The 14825-nt window shown below is 36.4% G+C and overlaps 1 protein-coding gene across 5 annotated transcripts in view; it reads left to right on the top strand.

The window, feature by feature from the left end:
- Positions 1 to 14825, top strand: part of Gcfc2 (GC-rich sequence DNA-binding factor 2) — a 42153-nt gene that overhangs the window by 8909 nt on the left and 18419 nt on the right. For all 5 annotated transcript variants that reach the window (XR_012439769.1, XR_012439770.1, XR_012439771.1 and 2 more), the window contains exons 3-7: positions 4472 to 4696; positions 5753 to 5850; positions 9987 to 10102; positions 13280 to 13466; positions 14536 to 14659. Coding sequence is in view for 2 of the 5 variants with exons in the window: in XM_020178059.2 (XP_020033648.1) it covers positions 4472 to 4696; positions 5753 to 5850; positions 9987 to 10102; positions 13280 to 13466; positions 14536 to 14659 (750 nt within the window). In the remaining 3 variants the exon portion in view is untranslated. The remainder of the gene's footprint in view (positions 1 to 4471; positions 4697 to 5752; positions 5851 to 9986; positions 10103 to 13279; positions 13467 to 14535; positions 14660 to 14825) is intronic.

The following is a 14825-nucleotide window of genomic DNA, read 5'->3' as shown; positions in this document are numbered from 1 at the left end:
TGGTTCAATGCCAGACCAGTTGTTTACTTATTATATAGAAAACCCCTTGATGATAATATCTAAAACAGTCAGAGTTTGGGGTGGGGGGAAATGCTTTTAGGCTATAGATTTGGAGGAATTGTAAAGGTTGCACTAAAAGGGGGAGGGCAGGAAAAGGGATATGTGGGTGGGTGAAGAAGTATGGAGCTATTGGGTTTTGTGGCCCTTATGTGTGTTTGGGTGTATTTCTGTTGTTGTAGTAGAGGGTGTTTGTGTCAAGGATTGCAGGGGGCTGGAGTTGTATACAATTGGTACAGTAGGCTAGTCAGCAGGTGGTGAGTGTGAAGTAGGGAAAGGTGGTGTGACAGGTTGTAGGAGGATAAGGGGGAGGTGAAGATAGGGGAAAGAGTGGATGAGAAGGGGCAGAAAGAGTAGTTGAGAGGGAGAACAATGGATTTTAGTACATGAAAAGGAGGGAAAGTGAAGAGGGTAAGAATAGTGTGAAGAGGATAGAGAATAGTGATGATGAAGTTAATAATATAGGAATAAAAAAGAAAAGAAAAGAAACACAATAAAAAACACTAGGTTCAGGTACCACAAAAGGTTCAGTCGGTTGTAAAAGTTCTGCAGTTATTCCTTAGGTATCCAATCCTGGTGTTGGCATACAAACAGAAGCTCTGATGTGTTCTCACCAGGTGACTGGCTTTTGTGTAATATTTAGTCCACAAAATTAGTTGGAATTGTGAGGTGATGTAAGACTGCCAGCTCAGTCAGCGTGGTCAGAGCTGTTGTTTTTCACCAGGTGGCAGCTGTGTTGCCATTCAGCTACAGCTCTATTTGGTCAGCTCCTCCACCAGGAATTGCCGTGGGGCAGTTGAGTTTTGAATGCTGCCCTCTGTTGCAGAGAACTTGCCCTGCTTTGGGAGGTTGGCCTGTTGACCCATTCTCCTGATCTCTACTGAGTGCTGGCAGCTCCTCTGGGAGGTTGATTTGTCACCCCCACTCCCTCACTCAGCCTTTATGCCACTCCTGAGCTCTACTGGTTGATGGGGGCTCCTTTGGGAGGTTGGCTTGTTGTCCTGCCCCCGCTCTCAGCCTTTGCTGCTTTACACGCACATCACTTAGAGTTTAGTGCTGAGAATTCGGCTCCTTGACCCAACCCTGTTCTCCAGGGCAGGTTCAGCATTCCACCCCCACCTCAGCTGTCAGTGTTAGATTACATTTCGCTGTTTATGTTTTTCAGTTTTGCTGGGAGGGGGTTCAGTCTGCCCAGGGACTGAGCTGGATTATTTTCCTGTGGAGAGGAGGTTGGTAGGGGAATCATGCGTGGTGCATGATGCTCACCTGTTCCTTCTGCAGTTTCATGCAGGCAGCTTTGGAGCCAGCTGGTGGAGAGAAATGGCAGCGCAGCTTAGAGAGGCTTTTCATGGGCTGGGGGTCCAGGATGTCGCAGAGTTTCATTGTGATTGATTTGATGCTTTGTCTTCTTGTTGGGAAAAAAACAAATAGAGAAGTGGCCTGGGGCTTTTTTCCCAGGGCCAGAGGCCAGACCCGCCTTGCCGGCTGTGCCAGGCAGGATTTCGCAGCTGTTGGGTGCAATTAAAGGCTGGTTTAAGGGTTGATCTTGAATTTTATCTGCACCTAATGCAATGGCAGTTATTATTTTGGCTAGGAGCAATCAGAATTACCCAAGTGTAGCTCCAGTGTCTCAAGGAGGTTTCTGGTGTCACAGAGCTTAGGAGTTCTGATTCCCTACCTTAGCCACCATTTTTTTCCAGACCAGTATTCTTCTTTATTAACCTAATAAATAATAACAACCAGGAGGTCTGTATACTTGTAACCTTTTTTTTTCCTTATCCAAGTTCACAGGAACAAAAACAGTAAGTACTAAAAACAATATTAAGAATTTAACCTGGTAAATAATTGAAGCCTGTATAGATTCTAGATACAGCACAGTCCAATAGAATTTTCTGTTATGATGGAAAAAAAATTCTCTATTTTCACCATCTGATCTGGTGAAAAATGGCTGTTGAGCTCTTAAAATGTGGCTAGTGTAATTAAGGAATTATGGTTTTAATTTAAATTTATGTATCCACAAGTAGCTACAATGCTGCTATAGCAGGTGATGGATTGAACAGGGTAAGGGAGTGGTTATAAAGTATCAGCATCACTGCCCACATAAAGAGAGGACAGTGTTTGGAAATGTGTGGAGTAGTTTTTAACAATCAGAGTGATATTGATGCCAGTGTATATATGGAAGTTCTGCAGAGTGCAGACAATCCAGCATAGTAGAGTTGTTCCTCCCACAAATGCCCCACTGAGAAAACTGATGTAGTCTCAAGAGAAGAAAGGATAGAGGGGCCAGGTATGGTTCTTCACATCTGTAATCCCAGCCACTTGGGTGGCAGAGACAGGAGGATTGCAAGTTCAAGGCCAACTGAGGGGCTGGGGGAGAACCAAAGGAGAAAAAGAGAGAGAGGGAGGGAGAGAGAAGAAGGGAGGGAGAAAAAGAGAACAAAATGAAGAGAGAAAAAGGAAGAAAGAAAGAGAGGCCAAAGGTGACCCCTGCATTTTAGATGGTTGTGTGTCAGATAGAATGACACAGAACTTAGGAGTTGTCTCTGAAAACGTGATGTTGGTTTTATTTATTCATTCAGTGTCTGCCTGGTTTCTTGCGTGTGGAAGCTGTTGAGCTAGGTGTTGGACATGGAGAAATAGGATGGAGAGAACATTCTTTTCATCCTTCAACTTTTACTTCTTTATTGTAGCTTTAGAGAGAATTGACTTGGCTTTGCTTATGTAGCACCAGTGAATTCCATCACTGCTTGTGACTCAGTATTTAAACCTCACCAAGACATTGTAGCTGAATCATTTCTAATTCACATATTTCTGTTTTCATATTCATACAATGCAGTATTTGAACCTCAAGGTATTATCTTAACCTTCACATTACAGTCCTCCAAGAGGTTATAAAAACAAACTCAGCTCTACCTCAGATCAATTAAATCTGACTCAGTAGGGTGGGATCCTAGGCACCAGTAGTTTCTCAAGCTTCCCAGATGATGCTAATGTGTGGCCAGGGTTGAGAATTGCTAATATAGCTTGCTATACCTCTCAACTTTAGACTTGTCATCTTGTTTTATTTCATGTCACGATAAAACCATTCAACCAGATTCTTTGGCAGATCCCTGCTTTGCTTCATAACCAGCATTTTTTAGTAGTTATTTATTTAGTTAAGAATTTAGTTAAACTGTTTGATTTATCCTACATATTTTAATATTATCCATAAGGAAAGAATCTGTTAAATCGTTTGGTAGGATAGAGACATACCTGACTTTTATCATTCCCCTGCTACTCAATTTTAAACCAGTATGTTTTGGTTTCTAGTGATCACCATGTGTTGTTTCGTATTCTGCTCAAGCACTTTTTATTTTCCCTAGGACTGATGGCAGTAGGTCTGTAATTACAGACCAGTCTATAACTTGTAATTTGTGAAATATTACCTCTTTTTATTTTTGTTGTTTCAAACATTGGAGCATTGTACATCTCCAAGCACATGACAAGTTTTCTCTTCATTTCTCAAAGAATTGTAGGTCAATTTGTGGGAAAGATTAAAAAATTTACTTGAGCTTCAGTAGCTTAGTATCTCTTTACTTATTTTCAAGTGCTTGAAATTGTAAGAATTTCCCTTGCTATTTTATTTACTGTGGGGCTTTTTTTTTTTTGGTTTGATGTTGTACATGTGTGTCTGAGCCAGGATACAGCCTTGAACTCACAATACTCCTGCCTCAGCCTCCCAATGCTATGATTAAATATGAAACACTGCACCTTACTTAAGAAACATTTTCTTCTAGAGTGTGTGAAGATCAGTTTCAGCTTAGATCATGCATGAAGAAACTTGTTTTAAGTTGACAGAACTCATGAAGTTTGTGTTATATAAATAAAAAACAAGGCTGTATTAAATGTTGTCATTTAATCAGATTCGTTTAGCCAGTTAAAGTTATTTATTTTCTTTATACTTTTTAGCTTCTCGCATTTATTCATGAGGGATTAATTACAGAGCCATACAGTCTGGCACTTCTTACTCCCTGTGTGTATGGGTGTCTGCGGGGAAGGTGTGTATCAGAGTGCAGTCTCTCTTTTACTTGGTGGGTCAGACTAGTCTGTCATTAATTCTTCTAACTTCTGTAGTTCTCACTGACTGAAGAACTCCATGCTTGGCATTCTCCACTTTTGTATCCTATCACTCGAGCTTCCAGAAGTGAGAGATAACCCTCGACAGAGTGGTTTCAGCATATTTCCTTGAACTTCTTGATTTGGTTCATTTCTTTAAACTGCATCTTATTTCTATTAAATTAATATGGCTTTATTACAGTCACATGCATATATTCAAATAGTGAAAAATTTAGAACATAGTGTCTTTTTTCTTTGTAAGGAACATGCATTTCTGCTGCTGCTTGGTTTTCATTGTCATTCTCTTTGTTTCTTTCAGTTAAGATCCCTGATGCAGCTTTTGTTCAAGCAGTCTGCAGAAAACGTGAATTGGTCAGGGCCCAAGATGACTATATTGCCTTGGATGTAAAACATACATCCACCACCACCGATAGGAAGGGCAGCAGTGATGAAGATGCTGAGGGTGATTCTGATGACTATGAAAAGAGAATACCGTTTGCCCCAAAGCCTCAAACACTTAGACAAAGAATAGCTGAAGAAACAGGTACTATATACTTAATTTATTTAGCAGTATGTGAAGATTAAAGCATTTTTCATTAGAATATATCATGAAAATTTCCATAACAATGTCTCACATTGAAAACAGTATTGATGTTTGTTTTCTATTTGTTGTCAGTTTGGTCCATTATTTCATAGCCTCTAAAAGATATGTCTGTGTCATGATGTTTTCATTAAAGAATATGGATACTAATGTTTAATAATGTCTGCCCCCCCTCAACATTCTTGATTGTTGTTTTTGCTATTTTTTGGTTTTTTGAGACAGGGTCTTGCTTTGTAGATGAGGCTGGCTTTTAACTCGCAGTTGTTGAGTACTGAGATTGTGGCATGTGCCATCATTCCTGCCCCCTCCCTCAACTTGATTTTTGTCAGATTAAAAAAAAATTTGCCGTGTCCTATTTTTGAAACATTGGAAATTATCACTGTCACTTTTCGTAAAGTTTTTTTTTTAAAGATGGAAGATTCTACAGAGATTTTAAGTGTCATATATATTAAAATCTTCTCTTCTATAATGAAGAAGTAATAATACTCAAGTCTCAAGGACTGCTTGCATTTCTCATTTATAACATAAGTTTTTTGTTACATACATGTATTGTAACTTAAAGGTTTTGGTTATTTCAGATAATGTTTTTTTTCAGAATGACACTTACTTCCTTATAACCCAGAAATTACTTTTAAATGTTTGAATTATTAGGTATGAATTAGAGATCTTTGACAAGGAAAACCAAACATTTCATTCTTTTCCATATGTGGCCTGAACTTGTTTCAGGTGAGAGGGATTGGTAAGAAGGGGGCAGATTCTGGAGTCAGATCTCTGGATTTGAGTCTAACTTCAGCATAGTCCTCAGACAAATTATTTAACTCTCCAGTATGTGAGTCTCCATTTTTAAAATAAGGGCAATAATGGTGCCTTTTCCACAGAGAAGAATAAATAACATATAAAGTTCTCTGCACCTGCATAAAATAAACGCCAAAGATGCTGGCTGCTGCAGTTGGAATGGAAAATAAGCTTATGTGTGAACTTTTTTTTTTCTTTTTGTAGCAAGCAGAAATGAAGAAATAAGTGAAGAGAGTCAGGAAGATGAAAATCAAGATATTTGGGAACAGCAACAAATGAGGAAAGCAGTTAAAAGCATAGAGGTAATCATTTTTTATACTGTATATATTGGTTTCCTATAACTACTTTAACAAATTCACAGGAACCTAGTACTTACAACAGCAGTGGAAAAGCCAGAAATCAGGGAGTTGGCAGGGCTGTGCTTCCTCTGAAGGTCTCCAGAAATCACAAATGCCCTTTTCCAAATAAGGCCATACATAGTCACACATTCCAGGTGTTAAGTCAAGGGTATAGCTTTTGGAAGTCCACCTTTCAGCCATTATATTGTGTATATTATGTTGTTTGTTTGTTTCTACTCCATTATAAATTCCTTCCAATTTATGGTACCATATATTTTCTTATCTGTAATTTTATATAACAACAGGTATTTAAAAAGTAAAGTTCAGCAAATAGTGAAGTTTAAAACAACAGCAACAAAAAAAGACCTGGGAATGTAGGTCAGTGGTAGAGCACTTTGCAAAACCCTGGTTTAATCTCTAATAGTATCACAAAAAAAAAAAAAAAAACCAAGAAAAAAATTGTACTTGGGAATAAAAGTCCTAGATTTGAAGTCTGGGTCTGCTGCTGGAATATAAGCTCCATGATGTCAAGAATTAATAACCATTTTGTTCATTTTTATATCTAACAATGTGCAGTAGTGTTGGGGGCTTAAATATTTATACAACTGTGAGAGAATTTCTTAATTTCTTTAAGTCTTAGTTTTCTTATCAATAAAATGGGAATGATGATGATACTAATACCTGGATAAATGGCTGTAAGGCTCAAGATTATAATAAGTCAAACTGCTTACAAGCAGTACAATACTATAGAAATAAAGTTTTATATTTGAACCTTTTAATAAGGATGCTTTGAGAGATTTTTTTCTTTTTAAACAAGAAAATATTGTTAAGAGCTCCATGTTATTAAAACTAAAAACCAAGAGTTGGCAGAGTGGCTCAAGTGGTAAAAGTGCCTGCTTTGTAAGCATGAAGGCCCTCAGTTCAAACCCCAGTGCTGCCAAAAAAAAAAAAAAAAACTAAAAACCAAAGGTAAGCCTGTGGTAGTAATTTCGGACTATCTGACCAAAGAAATTACTTAGTAGACTACTCCTATAATTCTGATAGACTGTTTTTTTTTTCATCACTTTTGGGTAAAATCAGTGTAACAACAGCATTAAAAAAATAACTTTTAACAGGGCATAGTGGTGCATAACTGGTAACTGTAATGCCAAGACTGGGGGAGGCTGAGGCAGGAGGATCGCAAATTCCAGACCAGCCTGGGCCACATAGGAAGACCCTGTCTCAAAAAACAAAGAAAAACAAAAATACTTTTGAGAAGAAACATGCCTCTGTTCTCAGTCTACCTGCTCACGTTTGCATAATTCCTTTGGATTTTATGTTTTGTTTTGCTTCTAGACTAATGTCACAGTGTACACCAAGGGTTCTCAAACCTTCTCATTCATGGTAATCCTAAACCAAAAGCAGTACCAAACAATTCGACTTATTAGTTAAGTCCAAAGAATTTAATAAGACTATGTCCTAACAACTTATCAGCCATTTGGAAAAAACAATATAATAAATTGAAGAAAAATCTTATTTCCTTTTTAACTAACCACAGTTACTTACTGATGGGATGTGTACACTTGTTGAGCACTGCATGCCTTCTCAGACCTTGGAATCAGATTGGAGGCTGATACTCTCATTTCTGTATTGATTTTCTACATAGTACTTGCTTTTTATCATAGCATCCTCCCCAAACCAGCTCCACAAATATTTCCTCAGAAGGAACATAGCAGTTCTGCTGTTAAAACTGTGAACTAATTAGAGCTTGTACTTCAATGAAAGTTGAGTATTACTGTGTTTCTCTCTGCAACCCAAAATATCTCACTATAGCCCTGTGAATTTATTATGATATCTTCACACACTTTGGGAAGCACAGACTACATAGAATTTTTTTCAACTGTTCAGTTTTCTTACTTATTCTAGAGAATCAAGATCACAAAGATATAATTTAATTCACATTTCAAATTATTAATGCCTCTCAGTTTTTTTTGAGTTCTAATTTTATTTGACTGAGTTCAAATCCCAGTGTCACCAAAAAAAAAAAAACAGATTTATTTGAAAAACTGATAGGATCTCAGAGGTTTTACAATAAGGGAGAACTTTTTTTCCTTCTTTTTTTGAGTTTTTTTTATATTTTCATGTATGTATATAATATGTATATAATGTACATATACAGTCATTACCCTCTCTTGTCCCCTTCCTCCTCCCTCCAGTCAGTCTTCCCTTCTTCCCAAATATTCAAACTTCTACTTCATAACCTTTTTTCCCTTTGACACCTAGATTCTGTATATGGGAGAAACCATGTACTATTTGTCCTTTTGAACTTGACTTATCTCACTTAATCTGATGATCTCCAGTTTCATCCAAAATTCCTGCAAATGAGAAAATTTCATTCTTTTTTGCATCTAATTTTTAATTCAGATTTCTTTGCTTGACATAGTTGAGATGTAATTTTCTTAGCCATTCTTCTTTTTGGTGAATGTTATAGGTTATTTGCAATTGGAATTTTTCCTATTATCAAATTAAGAATCAGTAATTACTTTATTATTTTTTCCTGCTTCCCTTCTTTCTTTTGTTCAGCAGTATAGTTTTGAACTATACCCTTAAAATAGCCAAGACTGATATTACTAATCAAAGAGATAAATAAGTCCATGTCACTTAGTACATTTTTGTTATCACTTTATGAAGAAAATTTAGCTCAATTTATAATGCCAACAGTATGGGAATGTTTAACCACAATTTGCCAGCTTATGTGTAATGAGTTTAATTGGCAAAAATAGAATCTCTCACTTACTTGATTTGTATATTTTGTCATGAATGCAAGGGCATATACTGACTTCTTTATTCAAGATGTATCATATGCCAGTGTATTAGTTTCCTGTGGCAGTTCTAACAAATTACCACAAACTTTGTGGTTTACTGTGACAGTTTATTCTCTCACAGTTCTAGAGAACAGAAGTCTGAAATTAAGGTATTGATAGATCTACATTCCTTCCAGAAACTCCAGAAGAGAATCTGTTTCTTTTAGGTTCTGTTGTCATTCTTTAGTTTGTGGCCACATCTCTCTATTCCTTCTTTATCTTGCCTTGTTCTTTCATGTCCCTCTCCCTGTCTTTTTATGAGGACATATGCAACTGCATTTAGGCCCTTTCTGATTAATCAGGAAAAGCTCCCACTCTCAAAATCCCTAAATCAGTTGCATCTTTTGCCATATAAGGTAATATTCACATGAGCAGTACTGAATCTTTTGTGGGGTTTCCACTGACTTCAGCAGCCACTTACAGTGATGTTCAGTCTTTAGGAGTAGAGACAGCTAAACAAAATAATTACTCTAAACTCTTACAGATTCTACACCACAAGTCTGCAGCTCCTAAGGTGGCACAAGGAGCAAGTGGGTGGTCAGTTTTATAGGAGTGTGGGTAAATGGCAAGATTTGGAAAGGTCTCCACAGAAGTGATATTTAAATAGGTCATTGACAGATGTTTATGATGTAAGTGATTTGAAGCTGAAAGTATTAGGAGTGGTTGAAGAGGTGCAGGTAAAATTAGAGGCGGATGAGAGCTTTGGTGTAATTTGAGATCAGAAATGATTTTGCTTTATGGAAAATATAAAAAGATAGTTAAACCAATGAGTTGATTACGTATCTGGTGCATGTCTTCATATGTCTTGGTCTGAAATAGAGGTTCTTTGGAGCCCTGGGAACATTCCAGGCAAGTGGTGAGGAGCTATGATAAGCCAGAGAACACTAATGGAAGGTAGACCATGTTGTAAGATGTGTTAGTTAGGAATGCATTCCTCTGAAAGTATCAGAAAACCCACATAACCCTGGCTTTATTCACTGGTGTCCTGAGAGTATGTTAGACCAGAAACAAAATTAGTTTTGAAAACTTCAGGAACTAAACTTTATGAGAAATCACGTATTTAAAATTGCCTCTTACCTGTGAATTTAACATTCTAAAATTTGATACTGAAGATTTTCGAAACATTTTATTGTGACCATGAAAAATTACAAATGCATAGAATTTTTGAGCTGGTAGACTTAAGAATATCCAGGCTCCTTTGTATGGAAAATGAAACGTTCGGCTCTTTTAAAAAATTAATTTTCATATTATTTTTAGGGAAGAGTCATAGACCTTTCTCATAGCAGTGGATCTCAAGCAGTGAAGAAGTTTGATACATCCATTTCATTTCCACCAGTAAATTTAGAAATTATAAAGAAGCAATTAAATACAAGGTGAGTCATTCATTTTGAAATTTGTCCTCCAAATTTAAGTGAAAATATACTATGTTCTTTTTTAATTAGTAAATATTAGTATTAAACAGATTTATACAAAAAAACAGCATCTCTTATGTTGCCATACTAACAAAACTGATTTTTTACTGTTCACAGTCTTTATAACATATATGACTAAAATCAGAAATTGTAAAATTCTTTTTTATTTAATATGGTAATAAGTATTTTCCTACATTATTAAATATCTTTTAATTAAAAAATAGTAACATATTTGTCCTATCAGTTAATATGTGATAATTTATGTATTTCTTTTGTTGGACATTGTGATTTCTAAATTTTCTCTATTACAGATACTGCTACAGATAATGAACATTTCCTTCCTGTGACTCTTTTTGTCTACTTTTTTTTCTTAAATTAACAGGGAAAGTTGACTGTGCCAAAGGTCCTATTTATATGGCTCTTGTTACAGATTGCCTTTTTAAAGTACAGTTATCTCTTAGTCTACAAGTATTAATACATCCCCTAAACAGATAGTTCTAGCCTTAATGTAATTGGTATTGTTGCTAAAACGAAGGCAAGCCCCATCAGAGGTTATTTTCTTTGAAGTGTATATATTTTGTAACGTGCTGCTCAGGATCTTGTATGTATCATTAGATGTATGAAAGAACACGTATGGTGGTCATAGTTTAATTAGTCTTTGATACAAGGAGAGGACTTGGTTCTCCTAACTTTTAAAGAATATTTTCACTGTTTTTCAAGATGTATTTTTTTCTCTTACCTAATAATAGGTTCAAAATTTTCTTCCCCAGAATATTTTCATTAAATCTGCTTTAAATTAACTTCATCCCTTAATCACATTGCAATTAAAATATGTTGGTTATGGTTGTTCATTAAAATAAAAATTTGAGGACTGGGGGTGTAGATGAAGTGGTGCAGCCCTCGCTCAAGACGGTTCCATCACCAGTACTTTAAAAAAAAAACAAAAAGATAAAAAGGCAGATTTGGTATAGGAAAGATACTTTGCAGCATTTTAAAGTGAAGTAAGTATTTGAAAATACCTTCAGATGTATCAGTGTTTAGATAGTAGATTGTCCTGTATTTTAAGGGGCTGGCAAACTAACAGCCCACCCATGTTTTTTGTAGATAAAGTTTTATTGGAACACAACCAGGCATTGTCTGTGGCTGCTTTTGTGCTGTAACCCAGAATTGAATATTTGTAAGAGCATCTATCTAGCTCTTAAAGCCTAAAATATTACAGAGGAAACTTTACCAACTCCTAAATTCATACTTTGTTGTAGTGATACTAAGTGAAATTACCCTAACAGATTGAAGAGTATGCCTGAAATAACTTCATTATCATTCTGATGTTTCCTTAGTTACAAGAAAGCACCTAGAATTAGAGCTATTATATCTAGAACCGCATATAAACAAACTAGAATCTATGTGGTGGTTCTTAGGGGATTACGCCTGAGCATTGTATTACAAAGGTGATAGAATAAAAAAAGACAGTAAATCACTGGTTTAGATTATAGATTAGCATTTCATTTAATCCAGATAAATTGTTCTTTTAACTTTATTCTGTTTTTTTAACTAAGTTCTTTATTTTTAAAAGAAAATACATTCGCATGGTTTAAAAAGAATCAACTAGTACAAAAGTGTATACATTCTCTGGCTTCCCTAGATCAACCCTTGCTACCATTGGTTCATCTTCTTCCAGAAGTGATCTGTGTGTTTATCTGTAGAAGTACATATGTGTTTACATAATGCCCATTTTTTTTGTACAGAACAGGAATCATACTACATGTACCGTTTGTACATACTATATACTTACAAACTTACTGCTATGCCCAGTATTCCACTTAATTGAAATATTTTATTAATAATACCTGCTGTACATTACTATCTTCACTTTTTTTTTTTTACCTCACTGTTCTTTACACGAGGGAAGAGAAGATTTTTAGAAACTATAGAAAGGGGCATTTAGCCTAATTAAGTACTCAAGAATTTCTTTGAAGACCAGCCTACCAGGAGGAGAGTTGATGATTAAAAATATTATTATGAGTTTATTTTACAGACTGGGTTTTTATTTTCCTTTTTAGATAACTACTAATTCTAAAACTTTCACAGAGAAATATTCGTGGAAACATACATGTTCTAAATGCTGTTAAAGAAATACGTTCACTGTTGTAGCACTGGCATGTGTCTATAACAGGTAGTTGAATTTTAAAAAATATACTGTCATTGATTTGTGCTTCACAGTTTTTTTGTGCACCATCAATTGATGCATGTGATATTCACAAGCTCTAACAGAAAGTGGGCTGTTGTAACTGATAGCAGCAATAAGAGGAAACACAATAGACCCCAAGAAACAGAAAGTTCTAATGACAAAACAGAAATGATTATGAGTCACAAAACAGAAAAGTTACACAGAACTGTAAGTTTTGGGGTTTTTTGCTTGTTTGTTTTTGTTTTACAGTACTGTGGTTTGAACTCGGCCTCATGCTTGCTAGGTAAATCCTCTACCACTTGAGTCATGTCCCCATGGACATGACTTTTTTTACTTTGTTTATTTTTCAGATATAGTCTTGCTTTTGTGCCCAAGGTCAGCCTTGGACCACAATCCTCTCAGCTCTACCTCCTACATAGCTGAGATTGCAGGCATGCACCACTATGCTCAGCCTGTTTCTGAGATAAGGTCTGGGCATGAACTGCTATCCTCCCATTTCTGCCTCCTGCATAGCAGGATATCAGGGTGTGCTCTTACACCCAGCCCTATGACATGTTTAAATGGTGTTAATGCCAGCTCATTCAGATACTTCTGTTCCAAGAAAGACTACAAATTGATCTAACCATAGCGCCACATGGACTCCTGTGTTTTGAATGCAAATTCATTGATTGTTCTTGGAATTCGATTTATCAATCATTAGTCATAGACTAAAACCCACTCATTCACTTCTAATGTAAACTTAGCTCCCACCTTTAAAAAACAGTGTCTGTTCTTGCTTGTCCCCTCGTCCCCTCCTAGACCTCTCCAGTCGTGATGCTGCTTAGCAAGTGTACTATATAAGTCCAGGGTTACATGACTGTCGGTCTCCTCAGGTCCTTCAAAGCATTTGTAGGCTGTGAGTTTAAGAGAAAAAGGGTGAAAAATAAAGCAATTTTATTTTATTTATTTAGGTTAACATTACTACAGGATACTCATCGCTCACACCAGAGAGAATATGAAAAGTACATGCAAGATATCGAGAGCTCAAAGAGTACAATCCAGAACCTGGAGAGTTCATCGAATCACGCTCTAAGTTACAAATTCTACAAGAGCATGAAAACTTATGTGGAGAATTTAATAGACTGTCTTAATGAAAAGGTACACATACATGTTTATGTCATTTTCCTTTTAGGGGAGAAACCCTTTTACTACACAGTTTTAAAAAGAAAAATATAAATCTCACAATTGAATACTTTTCTCTAGTATTTTTCCTACACTTTTGGGAGAGGGACAAGGTCTCTGTAGCCCACGCAGGCCTCAAACTTGTGATTATCCTATATCTGCCTCCCAAGTGCTAGGATTATAGGGGTACATCACCACACCTGGACTTTTTCCTATACAGCCTCCCTCCCCAAGTGCTTGGAAGATAGGTCCAGCTAAAAAGATTTTTTTAAAGTAAATTATACTCTACTTTCCCTGTTACTTTTTATCATTAAAATGTTAGAAACAGTGAATGCTTTGTCTTCTGTTGTTTTTCAGAATAAGCTACCTTCTAATAGCATTTGGTAGTTACTTTCTAAGGTATTTACTACAATGTAATATTTTTCTTCATTCATCCCTAAAGAACTCCACTGTTGAAAGTCAGCTCACTCAGATAGTATGTGGATAATGATGTGAAGCATCACTGGAGTGGGAGCAACTATTGCCCCAGAAATAGGACTTCCAGTTTCACCCAGTCCCCTGGTTCTGCACCGCAGCTTTCTTGCCTATCCCTGCTTAGGTTTCTTCCATTCAACATTTTTTTTCCCTAGTGCTAGGGATTGAACCCTGGGGCTTGCTCATGCTAGGCAGGCTTTCTACCATGAGCTATATCCCAGACCACTTCATGTCCCCACCACTGTCAGCCCCTCACTATAAGAACAGCTGCCCCCTCGTGTCTTCCCACTCTCCTGTCAAAAGAAGAATCCTTCTTAGTATCTCCCACTGGTTTTTATGTCCTGACTCCATCCCATTTGCTTTCATCATCCATATATTAATACCCATCCCTGTTGATTGTCTGTTGTTTGAAAGTGTCAGTCTCTTCACGGTGTTTTATAACTGAGATGTGCTAGTATTGGAAATGTTTATGCAAGAATTGCATATACATGTGCTTATAAATGATACTTTTTTATACTTCCATAATTCATTTTTGATGACCTGCAAAATGTTACTTATATATGTATTTCAGATTTCCACCATCCAGGAAATAGAATCATCCATGCACGCACTCCTTTTAAAACAAGCTATGACCTTTATGAAACGCAGGCAAGACGATTTAAAACATGAATCAACGTATTTACAGCAGTTATCATGTTAGTGTTTTTTACGTTCAATACAATTTATTGTTCCATTAAACTAAATTACCATCTGGAGAATAAAAATATTTTTATTCTTGTATAAAAAAATGCCTTTTATGTATTTTCACACTTACCCTTCACCCAGTCCCTCCCAAACCCAAAACTGGTAGAGGTAGAGTGA

Source organism: Castor canadensis, chromosome 12 (assembly GCF_047511655.1).
Source record: "Castor canadensis chromosome 12, mCasCan1.hap1v2, whole genome shotgun sequence".
NCBI classification, from domain to species: Eukaryota; Metazoa; Chordata; class Mammalia; order Rodentia; family Castoridae; genus Castor; species Castor canadensis.
This window is presented reverse-complemented; position numbering and strand designations above follow the sequence as displayed.